This window comes from Apaloderma vittatum, unplaced genomic scaffold, assembly GCF_000703405.1.
Source record: "Apaloderma vittatum isolate BGI_N311 unplaced genomic scaffold, ASM70340v1 scaffold41084, whole genome shotgun sequence".
Taxonomy (NCBI): domain Eukaryota; kingdom Metazoa; phylum Chordata; class Aves; order Trogoniformes; family Trogonidae; genus Apaloderma; species Apaloderma vittatum.
In genome coordinates, this window is record NW_009713963.1 from 244 (window position 1) to 885 (window position 642).

The 642-nt window shown below is 51.7% G+C and overlaps 1 protein-coding gene across 1 annotated transcript; it reads right to left on the reverse strand.

The window, feature by feature from the left end:
• Positions 1-327: 327 nt before the first annotated feature.
• LOC104273287 (membrane progestin receptor alpha-B-like) lies at positions 328-585 on the reverse strand (the record flags this gene model as incomplete). Its single annotated transcript, XM_009868560.1, has 1 exon — positions 328-585. A coding segment is annotated over one exon (258 nt), but the record flags the coding sequence as incomplete, so codon positions are not given.
• Between the last annotated feature and the right edge of the window lie 57 nt (positions 586-642).

The window sequence follows — 642 nt, forward strand, 5'->3', positions numbered from 1 at the left end:
GCAGCTTCCAAGAACCCTTCCCAGCCCAGCGCTGCGAGGGCTGAAGGCTGCAGCGCTAACAACGTTGTGTTCCAACCGTTTATTCAGACACACGAATTAAACCTGTGTACCATTTTAAGAGCAAGCTGGAACTAATTCTGAATTTTTTAAAAAAAACAAAAAGCATAAAAAGCAGCTTTGACTTCCCCTCCCAACAGAGAGGGCTGACAAGTCACAGTTTGCAAAGCATTTCATTCCTCTTCTCAAAGTTTGGGGCCAGGTTCACGCGGGCGTTGCCGGCTGCAGCTCAGCGATACAGGTGAGCTCCCCTATTCTCCTTCAGGGCTCTTACTCTTCCTTGAAGCTCAGCTGGTTCTTCACCTTCCGGGCCATGTAAGCAGCTGTGAGGACAGAGCAGGTCACGGTGAAGAGGCACAGGGCAGAGAAGTTGTGTGCCAAATCGCCCTGGAGAGTGGAATAGATCTGTCGCCTGGACTCGTAGTCCAACACGACCGCCTCGATCTGCGCCAGCGTGCAGAGGAACAAGCAGACGTGAAAAATCTGATGGCTCTGCCCAAAGAAGTGGCATTTCCCAGGGAACCACTTCTCCGGGTAAGGGTGCGAGAAAAAAAAGGCACCGATGAGGAAGAACAGCACCTGGCA